General features: G+C 37.4%; 2 protein-coding genes across 8 annotated transcripts in view; both read left to right on the top strand.

Annotated features, from left to right (window-relative positions):
* LOC139758326 (uncharacterized) overlaps nucleotides 1-20,051 on the top strand; it is a 73,602-nt gene extending 53,551 nt beyond the window's left edge. For 2 of the 5 annotated variants that reach the window (XM_071679583.1, XM_071679582.1), the window contains exons 2-3: nucleotides 13,235-13,471; nucleotides 14,649-20,051. In XM_071679583.1, the coding sequence (XP_071535684.1) occupies nucleotides 13,426-13,471; nucleotides 14,649-19,747 (5,145 nt within the window). In that variant the 5' untranslated portion in view covers nucleotides 13,235-13,425 and the 3' untranslated portion in view covers nucleotides 19,748-20,051. Of the gene's footprint in view, nucleotides 1-987; nucleotides 8,300-13,234; nucleotides 13,472-14,648 lie in introns of those variants that run through there. The other 3 variants (XM_071679585.1, XM_071679584.1, XM_071679581.1) reach the window with 2 other exon arrangements.
* LOC139758329 (cyclin G-like) overlaps nucleotides 1-20,614 on the top strand; it is a 139,234-nt gene that overhangs the window by 52,528 nt on the left and 66,092 nt on the right. The window lies entirely within an intron of this gene.

The raw sequence follows: 20,614 nt of genomic DNA, 5'->3' as shown, positions 1-20,614 counted from the left end.
GATTTTATATGGTAATTTGTAAGGAGATTGATTCCTGATTTTAAGGTATCTTGTATGACAGCCTAAAAATACCTGCCAAACGTACGATTCATGACCGCTAAATAAATTGTAAACAGAGAAGGTTGTATGCATTTGAGTAGGAACATATGGCTGCGATTTACAGTTTGCTATAGCGATAATGCTGATATACCTTGAATAATTTTTAGTTGCCTTACGTTTGTTAGTGATTTTCATATTTTTTCATGTTAGCTGAAACGGCACGGGCAGCTGAAGCCCTAATCAATGCCATCCCATTAACGCTATATATATATATATATATATATATATATATATATATATATATATATATATATATATATATATATATCCCTGGGGATATGGGAGAAAGAATACTTCCCACGTATTCCCTGCGTGTCGTAGAAGGTGACTAAAAGGGAGGGAGCGGGGGGCTGGAAATCCTCCCCTCTCATTATTATTTTTTTTTAATTTTCCAAAAGAAGGAACAAGGAAGGGGGCCAGGTGAGGATATTCCCTCAAAGGCCCAGTTCACTGTTCATAACGCTACCTCGCTAACGTGGGAAATGGCGAATAGTTTGAAAGAAAAGAATATATATATATATATATATATATATATATATATATATATATATATATATATATATATGTATAATTGTGTGTTTGAAATACCTACAAGCTGAATATGTCTCGAGACCCACTTTAGGGGAAATGAAAATAAAACTGTAAGTTTAATGTTAACAAATTAAAGTTCATTTGGTATATCAGCATTAGTTCACCTAAAAAAGTTTGTGAACAAATTTCCTTTGATATATCAGCATTAGTTGTCTGTTCTCAAAAACTTTCAAACGTGACAAATCGTGCATTTTTTTCAAACAATGTCTTTTAGATAAACGTTTCAAACTATTCTTGTTATTGTATATCGTGACAGATTATCTTTAAAACTCAATGTTGTTGGTTTTGTCTTTTCAGGCAACATTGATGTTTGTGCTTCACCTGATGGCAGAGTTTTGAAGATACAGATTTTCATTCAAATTATTTTCAAAAACATTTATGGAGTCATTAGACGCTCCAAAGTGCCAGGGGGAAAGAAAAGTACCAAGAGAAGAAAATATTCAAGATTCACTATATTTAGTAGGTCAAAAAAAAAAAAAAACGAGATTCTAAAGAATTCAGCAATCAGTAGAATACGGCTCAGAATCAGAGACATATGAATGTAAGCTCAGGGAAAAAAAGAAAAGTATTGATGTGCATAAAATGTTAATCAAGCAAACATCACAGAAATGCAATGATGAATGATAAAGTCCTTGTGATAAGAGAGCGTTGAGAAGTGATAATTCAGAAAATCAAGAAATTAAATGGTCAGGCAATGAAATATCACAGAAATGGTTAACGATGCCATATCCACAAGGGTCAGACGATGATAGTTTACAATATCCACAAGTGCTGGGAGATGAAAGCTCTCGAGATTTTGGAATGCTAAGGCACCATTACCCTCAGGACCTAGAAGTGCTAAGAGATTGTAATGGTGACGATTTGCGATTGCTGAGGGATGATGATCATCATAATCCACAAGTTCTGAGAAGCAGTTGCTTTCAGGATCCAGTAGTACAGAGAGATGATAGCCTGCAGGATCTAAGAGTGCTAAGAGATATTAGTTCTCAGGATCCGGAAATGCAGAGAGATATTAGCTCACAGGATTCACAAATCCTGAGAGGTAATAACACACACAGTCCACATCCACACAAAGTTACACAAGGTGTTTCAAAGGATGATTGTTTGCGGGGTCTGCAAGCACTGAAAGATGATGTTTGGGGAGATAGTAATTCAACAGATCCTTATGTGCTGAGAGAAAAAAAAGTACAGGATGCATATGTTTCGAGGAATGGTACCCTGCTAGAACTAGGGATGATGAGAGATGAAAGCTCTCACAGCGTTAGAGACCCACGAGCATTAACAGGCTATAGCCCGCAAAACACCATTGTTTCAAGGCATGAAATACCAGAGAGTGGTACATTTGGAGCAGAGTGCCCAGAGGGGTACCACAAGAATAAAAAAGGCAGATCAGATGTACAACATATTAGAAATAGGTATAAAAACAAGTCCATTGTAACAGCAGTTTTCTTAAAGTTTGCCGAGTCTCTTAAAGAGGATTTTGATATTATTGGTTATATTTCCAATCGCATTTCACATAGGATAGAGTTTACAGTAACAGATAGAACATTTGAGAAAGAAACTAAGAACACCATAATAAGTTTACTGTGCTCAAGTAAGTGTGCTGCATCGAGATTAAAAGCAAGGCTTGAAAAAGAGAATCAAAGATCACCAACAAAGATTTTGTGCTTTGATACCCTTCAAGAAGCAAGAGGATATGAGATGAGATCATGGAGGGCCATAGATGAATCTTGGGAGATTCACTTTCAGCAAATGTCACAGAGATCGGATGCCACCCTAGAAGCTCATTCTACTAGGATAACAGATGTTAAGTCAAGGCTTAAATCCATAGGAGGCAGAAACCGCAAATACATGTCTATAGAAGATTATGAAACACAGTGTGGTGAAATACGTGCTCTTGAAGATAAAGAAAAGGAGCTCAACCTGCAAAGGGAAGAATTTCTGAAGTATCTCGGAAATGCCTTGAGTGAACTTGAAGAAGCCAAGAAATCTAAATATTTTGAGAAAATTGCTATCCAGACTAGACTGAATTTGGCTGTTGAATGCAACAGACTTAGAAATGCTTTCCCTATTTATGCAAGACGCTCAGATATTCTTTGTACTGTCAGGAATAATCAAGTATCTGTTATCATAGGTGAAACTGGCTCTGGGAAGAGTACACAGATAGCACAGTACCTCTATCAAGCAGGCTTAGCTAATGATGGAATAATTGTTTGTACTCAACCACGTAAAATTGCAGCAACCTCTCTGGCAGTGCATGTTGCTAAAGAATTGGGCACATCTGTTGGAGAAATTGTAGGTTACAGAGTGGGAATGCAAGTTAGGAGGTCTAGTGTGACTAAAGTTTTGTACATGACAGACCACGCTCTCCTGAATGAGTGTTTGCAAGACAGAAAATTTTCTTCATATTCGTGCATCATTGTAGATGAAGCCCATGAAAGAAGCATATACACTGACCTCCTGCTTGGATTGATCAAAGATTGCCTTCAGAAGAGACCAAACCTTCGTGTAGTGATCACTTCAGCTACCATTAACCCAGAACCTTTTGTTCAGTATTTCAAACAGTGTCCAATACTGTTTGTGTCTGGTCGAATGTTTCCTGTAGAGGTTGAATGGAAAGAACCAGTCATAGGAGTAGATTCTTTTGATAGTTATGAAGAGGAGTGTGTAAGAAAAGCAATTGCAGTCCATCACTTAGAGGGTGAAGGAGACATACTAGTGTTTGTGACATCTGCACTAGAAACTGAAAACTGTTGTGGAAAATTCAGAGCCTTAATGGAAGGTAAACAAGAGAATTATGTTACACTGCCACTTCATGGACGGTTGCAAGGAGATGAGCAGCGAAAGGTTTTTGATCCTGCTCCGGCAAGGAAGAGAAAAATTGTTTTTGCCACAAACAGTGCAGAAACCTCTGTAACCATTCCAGGAGTTAAATACGTCATTGATACAGGCCTGGTGAAAGAATTGAAGTTTGATCCAGTCAGCAAGATAAGTACCCTAGCAGTAACAGTAGTATCACAAAGTTCAGCTAAACAAAGGCTAGGTCGTGCTGGACGATTAGGTCCTGGAAAATGTTACCGTATGTACACAAAAGATGATTATAGTAAGATGGACGTTGATGCACTTCCTGAAATACTGAGAGTTCACATTGGTCATGTCGTCTTAAAATTAATGGAACTAGGTGTGGATCCTTTGAGATTTCAGTTCATTAAATCTCCTCCAGTGGAAGCAATGTTAGAAGCCTTTTCATCTTTAGTGGCAGTTGGTGCAGTGATAGACAAGACAATAACAGAGAGAGGAAAGTGGATTGCTAAGATGCCTTTTGATCCAAGGTATGGTGCTTTCGTATATGATGCAATGCAGTTGGGTGCTGGATTAGAAGCCATTATTTTAGCAGCAGGAAGTGGAAGTGGGTCAATATTTTACAGACAAGGCTCAAAAGAGGATAAAGAAAAAGCAGACATACTTAAAGTTCAGTTTTGCCACGAAGGAGGTGACCAGCTCACTACGTTGAATGTTTTCAGAGAGTGGCAAAAGGTTCCAGAAAGAGAGAAGGGGATGTGGTGTTACAATCATTCTGTCAATTCAAAAGTAATGAAGAGGTTAAGGGGAACAGTTAATGAAGTTTTACACAAATTAAACATGGAAATGAATGTACAAATTAAATTTTCCTTTGGTAGGCCAGAAGCTATTGATGGATTGCTCGCAGGTCTTCTGTTTAAGGCTTTGAGCAGAAATTTGAGTTATTATCTTGGGCACAGTAAAGCTGGGTACAAGTCTGTGTTCAGAGATCAGAGGGTTGAGATTCATCCATCCTCATCATTGTTATCACTTGCCAATCAGCCCAAGTGGATTGTGTTTGATCAAGTTATGAGAACCTCCAGAAATTTTGCTATACAGGTTATACCAGTGCCAGAAAGTATGGTTTTGAAAGGAAATGAGGAGGGATGGCTTTTGGTGAAGACTGAAGAAGTGAAGAAGGATCAGATTATTGTTATACACCAAGAGTACGTGGGAACCCAGATGTTTAGGGAATTTGTTGGGCCTCATTACATAGAATTGAGAAATCTAGAGAGTCGTCTAGCATTAAAATGCCCCAGTTCTGTTGTGATAGTTGAAGCAAACCATGATAAAGGTGAACTGCAAGTACTCTCAAATGAGAAATTTAAGAACAGTCTCAGTGACAGTCTGTCACAGATTGCTTGTCTCAGGTCAAAGTTTCAGCAGGAAGAAAGTGAAGAGTGCCTTGGATCAAAGGCAATTAATGCGAGTGTGAGAGCTGTCATTGGAACTGGTGGTTGCACGGAAAAGATTTTCATGCCAGATGAGTACAGTGTAGTCATGATTAATTGCATTGTAGAAATGGTAGATAAAATTTCTGAGGCAGACGTATTAGAAAACTTTGGTCAGTACGGGAAGATAAAAGAAGTAAAGAAATTTTTCCAAAAACAGAAATTATCAACAAGATGGGGGAAAGTCTTTTATGAGAAAACTGAATCTGCTATTAATGCTGTTAGAGCAACTAAGAATTGCTCAGAATTAAAGGCAATCCCTGGTTGTCGTTCTCCAGTGCAGGCAATCAGTGGTTTCAGGACAAAGATTTGGTGGTGCAGAAGACCATCTAAGGGGTTTGGATTTGTGGAATTTGCTGATGTAGAGGATTATGTAAGGGCCATCTGTCTACAAAGTATTTTAGTGGGAGGTTCTCTGTCAAAGATTAAAAAGGCCAGGAATTCTACTCAAGGTGTATATGTTTCAAGCTTCAACACGTTAGTGACAGAAGATGTTTTGCGGGATGCTTTTTCAGGAACTTTGAACATTGATCCAGAGAAAGACATAGTGAAAGTAGTTGTGGTGAGAGAAAAGGTGAAGTTGAATAAGGAAATGCTGAATACCTCAAGGAGACGACTTCTTCGCAAGCTTGAGGAATTTGCTGAGCCTAATACATTTCACTTGGATTTAAGAGAACCTCGTTCGGAGACTGATATTAGATTTATAGCCTTTTGTGTTTTTAACAATCCTGAAGAAGGACATAGAGCATGCACAGAGATAAATAGTGGTTTTCTTTTGAATGGAGAATCAGTAACAATGAAAGCTGACCTTTATAGTTCTGTATTTATTCATAAGAATGTTTACAAAATATGTGGTGAAGAGTTATTGAAACGAATTGATGAAATGGAAAATGACAGAAAAGAAGTGAGAATAAAACTAAAACATCTGAAAAATGAAAATGTTGTAGTTGAATTACACACAGAAAATGTTAATGTCCTTGCTCGGGCTCGAGCAGCTATTCAGGAAATTATCAGAGGAGACACTATGGAATGTGAGAATAACCAAGCAACTTTGTCTTTGTTTATGCGAGAGGGCAGGAAGGTGCTGCAGGCTATCATGGACAAGAGTGAGACACTGATCATAACAGACGATAGGGTTTTGACAGTGTCCATTCATGGCTCACAGACAAACAGACGAAAGGCAAGAGTTCTCATAGATGATTACTTGGAGCAAGTTTCTCATGAAAATTTCAAAATTGTTGAGCTGAAAGGTGGAGGAAAGCCTCCAGGGGTCATGAAAACATTGATGCTCAGATTTGGGATTAATCTTGTAGGTCTGCAGGCTGAGACAGGTCTTTCTGCTGTCAAGTTGAATCACAGGAACCACCAGTTAAGGGTAATGGGAACAGAAGATGCTGTTGATAAGGCAGTTGATAAAATAAATGAAGTGATAAATGGGTTACCCATTGATGGAGTGATTACAGAGAAAGATGATGACCCTGATTGTGTAACTTGTTTTTGTCCTGTTGACCTGAATAACATTTACAGATTAGAAAGTTGTGGGCATCCTTATTGCAAGGAATGCATACAACTCCAGATGGATGCAGCAATTGACAGTAAAGATTTTCCAATAGTGTGTGGAAAGGAGGAATGTTCTTCAAATTTTGTTTGGAGGGACTTTGTAAATCTCTCTCGTGAAGGTCGTATTACTTTTGGTAAGCTGGTTAATGCATCAGTCAGTACATTTGTATCACAGCACAAGGATGAATTTCACTATTGCACAACTCCAGATTGTCCATCTGTGTATAGAATAACTAAGAATGGAACCCCATTCATGTGCCCAGAATGTTTCCTTAAGATCTGCACCAGTTGCCACATTCAATATCATGATGGCCTCTCATGTGCTATGTATAAGAGCATGAAGGATGATAACAGTGTTAGTCAGTGGTTAAGGAATGATACAGAAAACAGAAAACTTTGCACTCATTGCACAACACCTATTGAGAAGATAGATGGTTGTAATAAAATGCATTGTTTAGGGTGTAAAAAATTTTTATGCTGGAAGTGTATGGCAATCTTTGATTCTGAACAGGAGTGCTATGGACACTTACAAAAGGAACATGGCAACTTTTATTAAAAACATATTATTTAGTCTAGACTAAATGGAGGTAAAAAGGATATCTGCATAGTATCTGTGATGAAATATGACTGATAGTGACTTGTACTTGCCTCCCCTTTCTGTGAGTCTCATGTTCCATTTATCTTGAGACCATATAAACACATTTTCATGAAAGGGGTACATTTGAATGTAGCACACGTTTGTATGAATGTCATTTAAGTATTTGCAAATGGAACACCCTTTATATTCTGTTTCTCTTTATACTCATGTTATAAAGCCCACTGCTGTTACATTGGTTATTGAAGCATAAGCTATAATAACAGTATATGCATTAATGGCAGAATTAGTTTCTAATTACGGAGATTGATAGAAGCTCTCTTATTAATACAGTAGAAACATTGTTTATGATTTTGCAGACTTAATAAGGGGAGAGCTTATTATTATTTCATGGATTAATGGTAGCAGTGTTTTTCATGGCATATAGTGTTAGATGCATGCTTATGATTACTTGCATCAATGTAAATCATGTATTTTTTTATGGATTAATTGCAGCATTTTTTACAATTGATTGAATTAACTTATTTTTTATGATAAAAAAAGATTGAAGCAATGTCTATGATTTCCATGATTACTGATTAAAGCTTTGTTTATTATTCCATAGTTATTGATAAGAGCATTGATTATATGGAATATTAGAGAGAGGTTTATTTTTCTGGTCATGGCTAATATTTTTGGGACAGAAACCAGTATTAACTTTTATTGTACATACTTAGCCAGTGCCTTTCTTTTGTGAATGAAACAGTTTGTGAGAAATCAGTAAGGGGTACATATATGGATTTAATTTTTACATTGGTTGTGGATTGAAATATTTTGCAAAGAATCTGTGAGGGGACATATGTGGGTTATTACCTACATTTTATAGTTATAATAAAGTCTGTCAGATTTTATTTAGGTGGAAATGAGATGTGAACACACAGTAGATTGTGTTGAGATGTGAATACCTAGAGTTCTTTCAAGCAACACGCACTTATTGACAGTGAGAGTGTGGGCCATGGCTTGCAATTTTTTTTTTCTCCTAGAAATGTCTGCCTCTGTCTGAAACTCTGGTTATGTAATGGGTAGATTGTATCATAGTAATGGGTAGATTGTACCGTAGTGTGTATTGTCTCATACAAACTATGAATGAACAAAATTTCCTGAAATATACAGTCTTGATTTATTTGAATTTCTTATCCCTGTATATTTTTCTTGAAGCTGAAAGTTTATTAGGAAATGTTTACATGACAATGTATGACCTTAGGGTCATATACTGTCTTTACTGTCCTATGCAAGGGTTATACTGTAGTGCTCAAGGGTTGAGGCATCTCTAGTTTCAATGTATTTCTTGAAGTATTACCCTCTTTGTTATGGATTTACAAAGTTGGGCAACCAGCGGCAGGTCACTGGGTCGTGTTGAGGCTGTATGTGATAATAGATCATGAACTTACAGCTTGGTCTGGAAGGAGAACAAAAGCAAATAGATATCAGTAACTAAGGAGAAATGTTCATAATTTTTTTAGTTGGGGAGGCATAACATCAGCAAGCTTTTTTAACCATAAATTCATAATATTGTAAAATCAGCCATATCTAGTCTCTTTTTATTTGTATTTATGGTGTAGCTGTAAAGAGTAGACTTGTTGGGAATAGGCATCAGAGGTAGGTAGATAATTATTCGTCTAGCCTTTATTCGAATGTATTTTTAGACTTCGCATTTACTGCATTGGGATGTCCAGTGCCCATCATCTTTACATGTGAAATGAATTGCCATTATACCTTCCTTTTATCTTCATACTGTTATTTTCAGTCTTTGAATCATTATAAATTGAAGAAATCTTCATATATGTTGTCAAGAGTATGTAGTGTTTTGAAACTTCTGTCAGATCTCTTTGGTGTCTGCACTTTTTTAGAAAGTAAAATTACATATTCAAGTCTCTCCTTGTAAGACAGTTTTGAATGAAGGGATCATTAGGTTGCTCCTCTTTGAATTTGCTGAAGTTTTTGTTCATCTTTTATTTGGTATGGTGGCCAAAATTGAGCAGCATATTCCAAATGAGGTCTAAGCAGGACATTCATAAGGACTGAGTATTGTATCCTTTGTTTTGTAGTGTATATATCTAGCAGTGAAATGTGACAGTTTATTGGCTTTATTGTTTGCTGTAAGGCATTGTTCATTGTATTCTAAGTTCATGAGAGATAATCATTGGAAATTTCTTTTTACCTGTTTGGTTGTGGAGCACCACACAATTTTTATTGTAGATTTATATTTTTGTCTACATCATAGTCTGTCCATTGTGTCCCTATTGTATCTCTTAGTTTGTCTCAGTCCTTCTGAATCTTCTGTTGATCTTCATTTTGAGTTGGCTGTGTTTCCAAATTTCTTTTCTATAGCAGATTTCAAGGTTCTACTTGTGAGTCCTCTATCTAGGTCATTGATGTAGTTAGAAATTAAGGGTCTAATGACAAAGCCTTTTGAACAACTAGACACTTGTAGCCAGTTGGATGCTTCCCCCCATTAAATACCACTACTTTTCACTTCAAAGAACCAATTACTAAGGAAAGAATAATGGATGAGCGAATAAAAGAGAATAGTTTTTAAGACAAATTATCAGTGGGAATCATTCAGTCTTGTATAGGTAAACCATATATTGACAAAAGTGAACAGTTTGATATTATTTTTACATATGAAATGGCAGTTTTCAGTTTTAAATGTAAATGATACAAGCTGGTCTAAGAATTGTCTCAGCATATAATGTGGAGATGAATGAATGTAGATGTGATACAGCAAGAGAGGATAGCTATATGTTTGACAAGATTTTCACTAAGACAAAGCAGATTGAAGAAATATTATTGAAAGGCAGTAACCTTATGACAAACACAAAAATATACTTTAAGGTACTAGGATAGATAGTATTGAGCTGTTCCAAAGAAAGAGAAAAGAGTACAAAGTATGAGATACAAAGAGACAGAAAACTGAAAGACTAGAAGAGCACGGAAAAAGATGAAAAGGATGGTGGTGAGAGAAGGGAGAATTGAAGAGTGGAAGAGGGAATAAAGAAAACAGATGTAGAAATAATGAAAGACCATAGAAGAACTTTGAAAATTAATGAGAGAGTTATGCAGAACATGGAAGGAAACTGAAAATTGATATTCACATGCAGTACATGATTTATTTATTACACTTTGTCGCTGTCTCCCACATTAGCGAGGTAGCACAGGGAAACAGACGAAAGAATGGCCCAACCCACCCACATACACATGTATATACATACACATCTACACATGCACATATACATACCTCTACATTTCAACATATATATATACATACACAGACATATATACACATGTAAATAATTCATACTTGCTGCCTTTATTCATTCCCGTTGCCACCCCTCCACACATGAAATGACAACCCCCTCCCCCCGCATGTGTGTGAGATAGCGCTAGGAAAGGACGACAAAGGCCACATTCGTTCACACTCAGTCTCTAGCTGTCATGTTAATGCACCGAAACCACAGCTCACTTTCCACATCTAGGCCCCACAAAACTTTCCATGTTTTACCCCAGACACTTCACATGCTCTGGTCCAATCCATTGACAGCACGTCGACCCCGGTATACCACATCGTTCCAAGTCACTCTATTCCTTGCATGCCTTTCACCCTCCAGCATGTTCTGGCCCCGATCGCTCAAAATCTTTTTCACTCCATCTTTCCACCTCCAATTTGGTCTCCCACTTCTCCTCATTCCCTCCACCTCTGACACATATATCCTCTATGTCAATCTTTCCTCTCTCATTCTCTCAGTAGACCAAACCATTTCAAAACACCCTCTTCTGCCCTCTCAACCACATTCTTTTTATTACCACACATCTCTCTTACCCTTTCATTACTTACTCGATCAAACCACCTCACACCACATATTCTCCTCAAACATCTCATTTACAACACACCCATCCTCCTCCGCACAACTCTATTTATAGCCCATGCCTCGCAACCATATAGCATTGTTGGAACCACTATTCCTTCAAACATACCCATTTTTGCTTTCCGAGATAATGTTCTCGCCTTCCACACATTTTTCAACGCTCCCAGAACTTTCGCCCCCTCCCCCACCGTATGACTCACTTCCACTTCCATGGTACCATCCGCTGCCAAATCCACTCCCAGATATCTAAAACACTTCTTCCCCCAGTTTTTCTCCATTGAAACGTACCTCCTAATTGACTTTCCCTCAACCCTACTGTACCTAATAGATAATCTTGCTCTTATTCACATTTACCCTCAGCTTTCTTCTTTCACACACTTTACCAAACTCAGTCACCAGCTTCTGCAGTTTCTCAACCGAATCATCCACCAGCGCTGTATCATCAGCAAACAACAACTGACTCACTTCCCAAGTTCTCCCATCAACAACAGACTGCGTACTTGCCCCTCTTTCCAAAACTCTTGCATTCTTCTCCCTAACAACCCCATCCATAAACAAATTAAACAACCATGGAGACATCATGCATCACTGCTGCAAACCGACATTCACTGAGAACCAATCACTTTCCTCTTTTCCTACTTGTACACATGCCTTACATCCTTGATAAAAACTTTTCACAGCTATTGTTTTTCACAGATACTGTTTTTCTTGATTTTGCAAAAGCATTTTACCAAATAAACCACAGAATTTTGGTAGAGAAAGCAGCTAAACAGAACTATAATGATATGAAAGGAAGATGGATAAAAGATTTTCTAACAGAAAATTCCAAGCAGGAACATGTCTGATGATGTCCTTTCTGGGGAACTGCAAGGAATGGTATTAGCCTCCATACTTTTTATAATAATGATATCAGACATCAGAAAAGTAAAGGAAAGCATAGTAAGAAGCTTTGCAGATGACACCAAAGTAAGCATAATGATTGGATCAAAAACTGATTTAAAGGATATATATGCAGAAAGCCTCAGACTTGTTTTACATATGGGCTGAAGTGAACCTCATGGACTGTAACAGTGATAGATTTAATCAATTAAGTAATGGAACCAGTAAGAATACATTGATGATGCCATTTAAAAGCCTAACAGATAAAGTGAAACATGCGCAAGATTTTGGTGTTAGGAATAGGAAACTAGAATCCAGCACAAGATTTTGGTGTTAGGAATAGGAAACTAGAATCCAGAGAACATATTGAGAATGAGAAAGTAGCACTATTAAGCCAGCCAGCAAGTGTTATGATTTTGAGAACTTTCGCAACAGGAGACGAAGTCTGTTGATGGAAATGTTTTAGGTATGTCCATTAATGAAACAAAGAGAATAATCAAGTTAGAAAATTCAGAAGCGCATCATGAGGAAAATTATGAAATGAAACGAACTTTCATGAGAGGATGAAAGATTTGGAACTGTATAACCAGAAAAGAAGAGAAAGATGTTTTGCATGATTATCTATACATAGCTTCAAAAATATATTCAACTGAAATTCCTATCAACAAGGAAGATACTAAGTTATTGAGTCTGCAAGAATACCTTTGATTATACTGTAAATGAATCAAACAAAAATATATGAAAGCTCATCCAGGAAGTTAGAAGAACTATTTAAAATAATACCAGGAGAAATAAACATGCAATGAACAACTTCAGAAACATATGAAAGAAGAAATGTCATTTGGTTGAAATCAGTCCCGGATGAACCCAGAATAGATAAGTTTGTAATACAACTGTTAGCTGAGAAGAGCAATTTTATTTAATAAGCAAAACTTTTGGTGAGCACTTTATGCTACTACTGCTATTAATGCCAAATCTCATCGGAGATACTTGTAGGTTTGCAGGTACTCTTTCTCAGTATACACGTTCCAGATACACTTTAATTTTTCACTATTGGCATGATTCTTTTGGGACAATTTTAGTCTTAACGTTAACAATCCTGGGAGGAAGTTTGAGTATGATAGTATATTGTGACATTGATCATCAAATACACAAATATGCCTTCTTTAATGGATAGCATAATGGCTCATAGTCTTGTGAAGAACATAGTTTGCAGAGCTATTGCCCTCCCCTTGGTAGTGGTAAGCCAATGGGACAACTAAAGGTTCCAAACTAAGATATATCTAATTGGGGATCCATTTTGATTTTGTCAGGTACACCTGAGCACATTCTCACTTGTACATGTCTGAGGAGGATGCAAATGGTTCATCAGGTGTAGTAACCGTTGAAGACCAGGGCGTAGTGACAGTGATGCTGCTGCTGCATAGGGGGTTTAGTTCCTGCAGGAGATACCTCAGAGAGAATTGGATGTTTGAGGGTCACAACGAAGCTGGGCAACAACCATATGATCACTATGGTAAAACCAGATGCCCCAGAAAGTGAAATGGCAGGTTCGTCCTTGGAATTGAGCTCTGTTTCTTAAATCCTTTGACTCATTATGGCAACCCATGCTCTCAACCATGCAACCCTTGTGTATGATGATTTTGCCTGTGACTTCTCTAAAGGATCAGGTCAACGGCCAGGTCTTCATGCCCAGGAGTTACGCCATCATCTTCAAGAGGGTAACTTAATGCTTTTGCTGTGTGTGAGGAGAGAACAAACCTTAATGTTTTTTAGTGACCAACCTACAGCCATCTTCCATTATGTACGACACACACCCATCTCCCATTACGTAGGATGAACATATATCTCCTATTATATAGGACACACATCCTTTCCCATTATGTACAACACATCCATTTCCCTTTATGTAGGATGCACATAGTACACTACATTCATCTGTTATGTATGACACATGGCTATCTCTCCCTTATGTAGGACACATCACTTCTCAGCACTCTGATTTACTTGATTCAGTCTTCCACTTCACAAGTGACAATCATTTATAAGTACCATTTGTGAAAACCTAGAATTCTTGGACTGTGTGGGCCCAATTTTCCTGGAAGTACGTAGTTTGATTACTTCATGACCTGTAATGAGGGCGCAGGTCAGACTTCCTCATAACTTGTGCTTGGCCCTTGGGCCAAGATCTTATGACAACTTTGAACTGGGCCATGGTTTAATGACATAATTTGTAATATGGGCAAAAGTTTGATGACCTCATAATCTTTCGTAGCAAGGGCAAAAGTTTGTTGACCCCATAATCTGTAACAAGGGCTGTGGTCTTATGATCTCATGCCTTGTAATAAGTCCCAAGATTTGATGACCTCAGAACTTGTAACAAGGCTCAAGGGCTTTTGAACTCATGTTATTAATTGAATTTTTCTCTTGTTTATTTTCATCATGTTCTCAAAGACTTATGTTGCTCTTAAGGCAGCTTATTTTTATAGACCTTCATCTTTAAAGATTTTGTCATCCATTCCTTTTTTAAATGTAAATTGCACTACCGTTTTAAAAGTTTGCCAGATTACTTAAACATATGCTAGTGTGCAAAGGCAAGTTTTGAAGCCCCTGACCCCTGCGAATATAGATTGGATTATGATCATAAGTACAGATAAATCATTTTATGTTTCATATATATTTACAGGATATGCTTAGAAAATACTATGATAGATTTCATCTTTCCAGATTGCCAGGAGGGGTTAGGATTCACTGGACCGAAGGATTCAGCAAGAGCTGCATTTCCTGATGACTCTCGATTGTTGATGTTTATGGAAAAAACTAAGTTAACAGTATATGAAAGATATGAGACAGATTTTAATGTTTCCAGCTTTGAAAGTTCTACAGACCTCCATGTAGACAAGTACACAAGCACTTCAATTCTCAAGACAAGGAGGGGTTCTTGTTCAGAGAGACATCCAGATTGTTCCAAGGAAGTGTCTGGTGATAGAAGTACCTGTAAGAGATTAAGGCCAGAGGAACCTATGCATCAACTTGGTTTTAAACCAAGGATCATGTATATCAAGTTTCCCAGACCTCTGAAACAAGACTTCAGTGTATTTGGATATATTCCAGACTTTTTACCTCCGGAAACAGTGTTAACAATGACTGAAGAGGAACAGAGAACTTTAGTGAACAAAGGACTATCATTTGAAAGTTATGATGCCACTTTACTTACAAAATCTGAACCACAAACTGACCATAGCAAATCAAAAATAAAAATCTGGTGCTTTAACACTGCACTTGAAATTGTTGACAAGAGAACTGATGTGGAAGAGAATACACAGGAGTCTTTAGAGAACGAGGGCTTTTCAAATCAGGAGTCAATGATTGCTGTTGGAGGTAGAATACAGGAAGTTTTAGAAAATCATTACAGCAGAATCTCAGAAGTACAATTACAGTTAGAACATATTCAAAAGGAAAGACTAACACAGGAGCAAATCAAAAGAAAAGAGGTTGACCCACTGGACATAGATAATTTAAATTCAGAGTCCTCTGAAGCTCTGAGTCATGAAAGACATGCTCTCATAGATAAAGAAAAGGAGTTGAATCAACAGGCAGTTGAATTCTTGCTGTATGTGAAAAGCAGATATGATGAACTAGATAAGGTGTCAGACAAATCCACAAATTGTGGGATGGAAATGAAGCATGTGTTATCTCGTGAATCTAAGAGACTATCTGCAGCACTGCCTATTTATGCAAGACGGTCTGATGTTGTCTGTACCATCAAGACAAATCAGGTGACTGTACTAGTCGGCGAGACTGGTTGTGGAAAGAGCACCCAGATTCCACAGTATTTATATGAGGCAGGCTTTGCTAGAAGTGGGATGATTGTTTGTTCTCAACCACGTAAGATAGCAGCAATTTCTTTAGCATCTCATGTTGCTAAAGAAATGGATGGTACAGTTGGAGAAGTTGTTGGTTTCAGAGTTGGAAGAAACTCAAGAATGACAAGTATGACTAAAGTTTTGTATGTGACTGATCACATTCTCATGAATGAATGTTTGGAGGACAGAGAATTATCATCCTTTTCCTGTATTATGGTAGATGAGGCGCATGAACGGAGTATATTCTCAGACTTGTTACTTGGAATGATTAAAAAATGTATACAAAGTCGACCAGACCTTCGTGTTATAATTACTTCAGCTACAATTGACCCAGAGATTTTTGTTAACTATTTCAAAGGTTGTTCTGTGCTGTATGTGACAGGTCGACAGTTCCCTGTGGAGATAGAATGGATTAAAGAGAAGAATGGAAAGGAACCATTTAGGTTTTATGAAGCAGCAGCTGTGAAAAAGGCCATCAAAGTCCATAAGTCTGAGGGTAAAGGAGATATCTTGGTGTTTATGACAAGTCCATTGGAAACTGAGAGGTGCTGTGAGAAATTTGAATCTTTGATGGGAGAAATGCCCAGGAACTATGTAACCATCCCACTTCATGGAAGGTTACAAAAGCATGAACAACAAAAGGTTTTTGAGCCTACCCCTGGTGGTGAGAGAAAGATTATCTTTGCCACAAATAGTGGCGAAACATCATTGACTATTCCCACAGTCAAGTATGTTATTGACACTGGACTAGCTAAAGAAATGGTCTTTGATGATAGATGCAAGATGAATGTACTTTCTTCAAGAGTCATATCACAAAGTAGAGCCTCACAAAGGCTGGGTCGTGCAGGACGTTTGTGCCCTGGAAAATGCTACCGGCTATACACTAGAGAAGATTACAGGAACATGGACTACACTTCATCACCTGAAATTTTGTCTTCTAATATAGGTCTTGCCTTATTAAAGTTAATGGCTTTAAACATAGATCCCTTTGAATTTGATTTTGTTACACCACCATCCGAAGAGGCTGTAGAAGAAGCCTATACATTATTACAAAGCATTGGAGCAGCAATTGGAAAGAAAATTACAAATCTTGGCCGTCAGATTGCAGAACTTCAACTTGACCCGATATATGGAGCTTTAGTGTATGAAGGGAAATCTAAAGGAGTTTTGGTGGAGGTTGTTATCATAGCTGCAGCAAGTGGATGGATTTCAGTATTTAAGAGACCAAGAAATTATATGACAAAAAAACTGCAACTTGCATTTCATCATCCTGGAGGTGACCAGCTTACAGTGCTGAATGTATTTAGAGAATGGTTTCGGGTACCAGTTGGATCTAGGAGGGATTGGTGTTTCAGACATTCAGTTAATGGAAAGACTATGTCAGCTATACATGAAACAGCCAAAGATATTTTGTATATTTTGGCAACTTCTTGGAAATCAAACATCAGATTTGCATTTCGATCACCAGAGACAGGGAATTTTTTGCTGGCCAATCTTTTGTTTAAGGTGTTCAATCGAAATTTGAGCTACTTTATTGGATATCCAGAAGCATGCTACTGTATTGCATCTAAGGAACATACTTTTGAAGTTATTCAGTCCTCTGTTGTAAGGTTTTTTGATGATATGCCAAGATGGATAGTTTTTGATCATATTACAAATAAATCCAAAAAAGATTTTGCAAGAAATGTTGCTCCTGTGCCCGAATGCCTTGTGATGAAAGGAATTCGTGATGGATGGCTTTCGCTGAAAATAGAAGATATTAAGAAAAAGCGTTTGAGTGTAATTTGTGAAGAGTACGCAGGGCAACAGCTCATTGAGGAATTTTTTGCCCCACAGTTTTGTCACATGAAAAATTTTCTGACATTCTTGAAGAACAAGTTCCCTGATTCTGAGGCATTTGTTGTACCCAATAAAAAGAAGGGAGTGGTTAAAGTTTTGTCACAGGAGAAAAGTGAGCCAGATATGTCATTTATTCTGATGAAGGCCCTTTCTTCCATAAAAGCAAAACATCAGCAAGAAAAAAGTCTTCAGCTCGTTGGATCAAGGATTGAGAGTTTGAGAGCAGTCATTGGAGCTGGAGGCAGTATTACAAATATACTCATGCCAGAGGAATGCAAAGTCGTCTTGATAGAATGTCCAGAAGATGTAGTAAAAGAAATATCAGAAGAAGAGGTACTTAACGTATTTGAGCAGTATGGAGAGACGTTGGATTGCAGAAGATTCATCCAGACAAAAAAATCCACTCTCTGGGGATATGTTGTTTATAGGAGTATACGATCAGTCATAAAGGCAATCAAAAAGACAAAAGACAGTACGAAGTTGATTGCTCTGCCAAATGGAAGTAGCTGGTTCATCAAGAAAATTCAGTGGAGTACATTTCCTGTGCTTGAGAGTGGGTATGTAACATTCAGTCACAAGAAGTATGTGAATAAGACTAAATTATCTGACTTTAGGATGTGTAGCTCATTTGGAAATGCACAATTTTCCCACTGTAACAACGAAAACACACTCAAAATACTCAGCCTAGGGCAGCTAGTACCAGAAGAATCTTTTCGGCATGATTTAGCTCGTGTACTGAACATCAATCCTTTTCTAAACATATTAGAGGTCAAGATGCCAAGAGAAAATATAGAGGAAAATGAAAAAATGCGGATGTCTCTCATGACACAATTGTTTGGCAAAGTGGAACAATTGGCTCACCCAGATTTATTTCAACTTTACTTCAGAGCACCGTGTGAAGGTGATGCTAGCTTAAGCGCTTTTTGTATCCTTGTTGATCCTGTTGATGCTTCTGTTGCTTGGAAGGAGGTAAGTAAACATGTACTCAAGAAAGAGGAGAGTTGTGATGAGGCCCTTTACGATAGTTCTATATACATCCTGAGAGAAGTTTTTGTAGAACACAGTGAGGAACTTCATAAGCAAATGACGGAACTAGAAGATAGGGGATTGGTAGTAGTTCTAAAATACTGTAAAAAAAGAGATGTCATGATATATCTAGGAACAGAGTATCCTGATGTTCTTGCCAGTGCTAATGAGACTATTGGAAATATCATCTCAGCGGAGGAAGTCGTTGATTGTGAAGATGACCCAAGGACCGAACTTTTGTTCTCTCAGGCAGGTCAGCAAATTTTGTTTAACATCATGCTTGAAACTGGAACCTTGATAGTAACTGATGACAGACTCATGACTATGTCACTCCACGGAACAGATGAGAACCGAGAGAAGGCAAGAGAATTATTGACTGAGGAAATCCAGCAATGTTTTCCAGAAAAATTTGTAAAGTTTAATTTAAAAGGTACTGGGAAGCCTGAAGGATTAATGGCGTGTTTGTTGGATGAATTTGGTATTGATCTTATTGGTATGAAGATAGAGGCTGACCTTGACAAAGTGGAGCTAGACTACCGAAACCACCAACTGCGGGTTGTTGGACCAAGGTCGTCAATTGTGGCCGTAGGTAAACTCATAAACAAGTATGAAAAAATGTTGTCAAGCATAGAGTTTGAAGATGATTCAGATCTTCATGACCCATCATGTGTGGTATGTTTGTATCCAGTTAATGTAAATGATATTTATAGATTACAGTGTGGACATGGATATTGTCAGCAGTGCTTACAAGTTCACATTACTTGTGCGATAAACAATAAAAAATTTCCCATAGTTTGTGTCATTAAAGAGTGTAGGACATTGTTTGTTTGGAGGGACCTCCAATATCTTGCTGATGAAAGTTTGTTAGACATGTCCAGTCTCACCACAGCATCGGTAAGGTGCTTTATGTCCCGACACAAAGAACAGTTTCGTTATTGCATTACTCAACTCTGTCCTTCGATGTATAGAATAACTGAGATTGGAACTCCTTTCACTTGTCCAGAGTGTAGAACCAGGATTTGTACAACTTGTCATACATTTTTCCATAGTGGTCTAACTTGTTCAGAGTACAACAGAATTATGAGGGAAACTTGAGAAAGAAGTAGGAATTGAAACTGATTTTAACCAGCTTGGTGGAGGATTAACAAAAATATCATTTTGCATCCATGCTTTGTGAAGCAAAACATTTCCATGTATTGCTTAAGTTTGTTTTTTTCCTGAGACAGTAAAGAACTACTTTCATCATACATTTGAAAGTGGGTCTGTTGAAAGTTGTGGTAATGGCATGCAATTAAACATCCAAAGGGACAGAAAATCAAGTCTTTATGTGCTTTTTCCTTTTTGTTGATATTTGAGTTTAAATTGTTACCTGAATGTTATTAAATTTTTATTGTCTTTTGAGACTGTTTTGATTTATGGAAGCCAAAGCATTTGATCATGTAAATCAACATTCTTTGGAGATAGATATTCTGTCCATCACATTTTGCAGGTTATTACAAAAAATGAATTGAGATTTCTATCATTCTTCCAAATATTTTCATGACTTTTACTGCTGAAATGTTGTATTCAGTAGTTTTCAGAAATATTTTTTTTACAGCATAAAGATGCTGAACAATTGTTTTGCCAAATATTTTATTAGGGTCTTTTGGAGACGGCGACAAAGCAAAATAAATAAATGAATATATATATATATATATATATATATATATATATATATATATATATATATATATATATATATATATATATATATATTGTGCTGGAAATGAGATGTTTGAGGACAATGTGTGGTGTGAGGTGGTTTGATCGAGTGAGTAACGTAAGGGTAAGAGAGATGTGTGGAAATAAAAAGAGCGTGGTTGAGAGAGCAGAGGAGGGTGTTTTGAAGTGGTTTGGGCACATGGAGAGGATGAGTGAGGAAAGATTGACCAAGAGGATATATGTGTCGGAGGTGGAGGGAAC

The sequence above is a fragment of the Panulirus ornatus genome, chromosome 30, assembly GCF_036320965.1.
Source record: "Panulirus ornatus isolate Po-2019 chromosome 30, ASM3632096v1, whole genome shotgun sequence".
Lineage (NCBI taxonomy): Eukaryota > Metazoa > Arthropoda > Malacostraca > Decapoda > Palinuridae > Panulirus > Panulirus ornatus.
The sequence above is the reverse complement of the archived record's forward strand: the minus strand, read 5'-3'. Positions and strand labels throughout refer to the sequence as shown.